At 55.2% G+C, this 3,489-nt stretch overlaps 1 protein-coding gene across 1 annotated transcript in view; it reads left to right on the top strand.

Annotated features, from left to right (window-relative positions):
• PHYHD1 (phytanoyl-CoA dioxygenase domain containing 1) overlaps positions 1-3,391 on the top strand; it is a gene marked incomplete at its 5' end in the record, with an annotated part of 8,174 nt that extends 4,783 nt beyond the window's left edge. The window contains 4 exons of the mRNA XM_011971207.1: positions 1,732-1,860; positions 1,962-2,078; positions 2,797-2,923; positions 3,018-3,391. Coding sequence (XP_011826597.1) covers positions 1,732-1,860; positions 1,962-2,078; positions 2,797-2,923; positions 3,018-3,063 — 419 coding nt within the window. The remainder of the gene's footprint in view (positions 1-1,731; positions 1,861-1,961; positions 2,079-2,796; positions 2,924-3,017) is intronic.
• Positions 3,392-3,489: the final 98 nt, after the last annotated feature.

The raw sequence follows: 3,489 nt of genomic DNA, 5'->3' as shown, positions 1-3,489 counted from the left end.
TAGTAGAGACGGGGTTCCACCATGTTGGCCAGGCTGGTCTCGAACTCCTGACCTCAGGTGATCCACCTGCCTCAGCCTCCCAAAGTGCTAGGATTACAGGGATGAGCCACCATGCCCAGCCCTGGAATCTGTGTTTCTAACAAGTTTCCTGGAGGAGGACTCCAGGAAAATTGCTGATCTAGTTCCACGCCCTACCCCATGCAGTCACCCTTTACAGCCTCCCTAGTAGGTGATTATCCACTTCTGTTCAAATACCTCTGGTGACAGGGAGTTCACCCCCTCTCAGGAAGCCCTTTCCTTCCTTGCATGAGCCCACGTTGGCCTCCTTGTGACCACCCCCTTCTTCCACCATTCAGCCTGTATGCAGTTCCCCAAAGGGATGACCATCCCCACCCTTAGCCTTCTCTGCCTGAGTCCAGCTCTCCCAGTACCTTCCACCGTTCCTCTCCCAAATGTTTCAAAGCCCCTTCCATTTCAAACCTCCTTTGGAGGTCTGTCTTAAAGTTTGGTGTTCAGAAAACATGCAGTTGCCCGGGAAGGAAGGAGGTGAGACAGGAGCCTGTTTATTCTGTTGTTGAGGAGCACGTTCCTTTGTTCAGTGGTTCCGCATCCTAACTGTGCCCCAGCATCGTTGGGGGAGGTTTTTAAAAACGTGGATGCTGGCCAGGAGCGGTGGTTCACGCCTGTAATCCCAGCACTTTGGGAGGCTGAGGGGGGGAAGATCACCCAAGGTCAGGAGTTCAAGACCAGCCTGGCCAACATGGTGAAACCCCATCTCTACTAAAAATACGAAAATTAGCCAGGCGTGGTGGTGCATGCCTGTAATCCCAGCTACTCGGGAGGCTGAGGCAGGAGAATCGCTTGAATCCTGGAGGTGGAGGTTGCAGTGAGCCAAGATCACGCCGCTGCACTCCAGCCTGGGCGACAGAGCCAGACTCCATCTCAAAAAAAATAATAATAATAAAGAAATGTGGATGCCTGATCATAACATCTCCCCGCTTTGCAGCCAACTTCCTAATCTTTTTTTTTTTTTGAGAGGGAGTCTCGCTCTGTCACCCAGACTGGAGTGTAGTGGCACAATCTCGGCTCACTGCAAGTTCTGCCTCCCGAGTTCAAGCAATTCTCTTGTCCCAGCCTCCCAAGTAGCTGGGATTATAGGTGCCCGCCACCACACCTGGCTAATTTTTGTATTTTTAGTAGAGACAGGGTTTCACCATGTTGGCCAGGCTGGTCTTAAATTGCTGACCTCAGGTGATCCAACCGCCTCGGCCTCCCAAAGTGCTGAGATTATAGGTGTAGGCCAACGCGCTAAGCTCCAGCTTCCCAAACTTATGCCACTGGGTGAACCATCTGGTGGCTGGGGGCCACTTGTCCCTGGTTAAGAAGGGTGGCTTGAGTTATCTCACTGGAATTAAACAATAGCGCTACTTTATATCAAGCAGTTACATGGTTGGGCCCTAAGTACTTTTCATACATCATCTCATAGAATCCTCCAGCACCCTGTGAGGTAGGTTGTTGTTGGAGCCACTTTACAGTTTAGGAAGTTGAAGCTTTGAGAGGTGAAATCGCTTTGCCTTAGAGTCCTGGGCCAGGAAGTGATGAGATTCTGACCAATCGTGGGAAGGCTGGCCCTGAAGAGCACCCAGAGGACTGAGGAGGGGGTAATGAGGCCAAGGTGAGGTGGGACCAGGCAAAAGGATGGGCTTCTCACTCCCCGTGGGCCTGCTGTAGTCTCCCCTCATCAGGACGCCTCCTTCCTGTACACGGAGCCCCTGGGCCGGGTGCTGGGCGTATGGATCGCAGTGGAGGACGCCACGCTGGAGAACGGCTGTCTCTGGTTCATCCCTGGCTCCCACACCAGTGAGGAACCCTGTCTCTTCTGCCCACTTGGGACTCCCCACCCCCTAGGGAGAGGGACCCCGAGAAAGAAGGAGTTTAAGGCTCTCTATCTTGGCCTGCAGGTGGTGTGTCAAGAAGGATGGTCCGGGCCCCTGTTGGCTCAGTGCCTGGCACCAGCTTCCTCGGGTCAGAGCCAGCCCGGGATAACAGCCTCTTTGTGCCCACCCCAGTGCAGAGAGGTAGGCAGATGCAGAGGGCAGAGAGGCAGGGGGCTGAGTCCATCAGTCTGTGACTACCCGACATCCAAGAGGTTGCCCTCGGGGTCATCTGAGGGCAGTGAAGTCACAGAAAGAGGAGGGCTGGATGGGGGCTGGGAAGTCAGGAAGCCGCATGTTTTCCTGCAAGCTGACCCAGATCACGCTAGAATCCACACTCGGCTACTTATAGGCTGTTCCTCTGGGCGAATGACTGACTCCCTGAGCCTGAATGTCCCCAAACGTGAAGTGGGAAGTCAGTGAGATGATAAATACGTGGACACAGAGTCTGCCTAGTGCATGGCCACTGCTCAACCAATGTCGGCTGTTGGGCGGGTCCTTTCTCTTATGAAAAGGGAAAACCAATGTGTAACTCAGCATCACCGGAGAGGTCCCAGTGGACTGGCACAGTGCAGAGGGCTTCTGCCTGATCCTGCAAAGACCTCGGGAGGGCAGGCCCTTCCTAAGGCTTGCCAAGGCCACAGTCCACAGCAGAGGGGACTCGAACCCAGAGGAACTCGCATCTCAGCAGCTTAGCTTCCGACCCTGTGGGAGGCTGCAGGTGCCTGAGCTTTCAGGGAAGGGAATGGGGATGGATGGGGACCACAAAACCGCTGGAGGGAGGAGGGCCCGTGTCCCTTCCTGCCCTGGGGAGGGGGGATGTGGCGCTGGTGGGTTCCTGACCTGCTTGTGTCTCTGCCAGGGGCCCTGGTCCTCATCCATGGAGAAGTGGTGCACAAGAGCAAGCAGAACCTCTCTGACCACTCGCGCCAGGCCTATACTTTCCACCTCATGGAGGCCTCTGGTACCACCTGGAGCCCAGACAACTGGTAGGTGACAGGGAGGGTGTGTGCGCCCGACAGTCCCCTGGAGGCTGGGAGCAGTGACCCTGCACCTCAAGGTTATCTCCTCTATCTTCTGCAGGCTCCAGCCAACAGCTGAACTGCCCTTTCCCCCACTGTACACCTAAAGGCTTTCACAGGGCAGGAGCCCTGGCCCCTCCCGGGTGAAGCTGTGGGCTGCAAACAGCAGCGTCTTGCTCAGCCTCTTGGTTGCAACAGGGAGGTCTTGTCTCCCCTCCTGGGCTTTCCTCCTGCCCTGTGGGCAGCAGCCTGGGCTGGGTCAGGAGCTTCCCTAAGATCTTCATCTGTCTGCCTCCCTACTGCCCCAACATAGCCTTGAGGAGGCTTCTCAGCCATCAAAGGGTTCTGGCTCCTTCTCACTTTCCTCTCCTCTCAGATGGAACTCTGGTTATTATGGTGTTAGTTATTGAATAAAAATGACTTCAGAATGCAGCTTCCTGACTGAGCCTTCTTTCCCAAGCAGCATTGCTTTCCAGACAAGAAAACTGCTTTCCAGGCCGGGTGCAGTGGCTCACGCCTGTAATCCCAGCACT

The sequence above is a fragment of the Mandrillus leucophaeus genome, unplaced genomic scaffold, assembly GCF_000951045.1.
Source record: "Mandrillus leucophaeus isolate KB7577 unplaced genomic scaffold, Mleu.le_1.0 Scaffold99, whole genome shotgun sequence".
Lineage (NCBI taxonomy): Eukaryota > Metazoa > Chordata > Mammalia > Primates > Cercopithecidae > Mandrillus > Mandrillus leucophaeus.
This window is presented reverse-complemented; position numbering and strand designations above follow the sequence as displayed.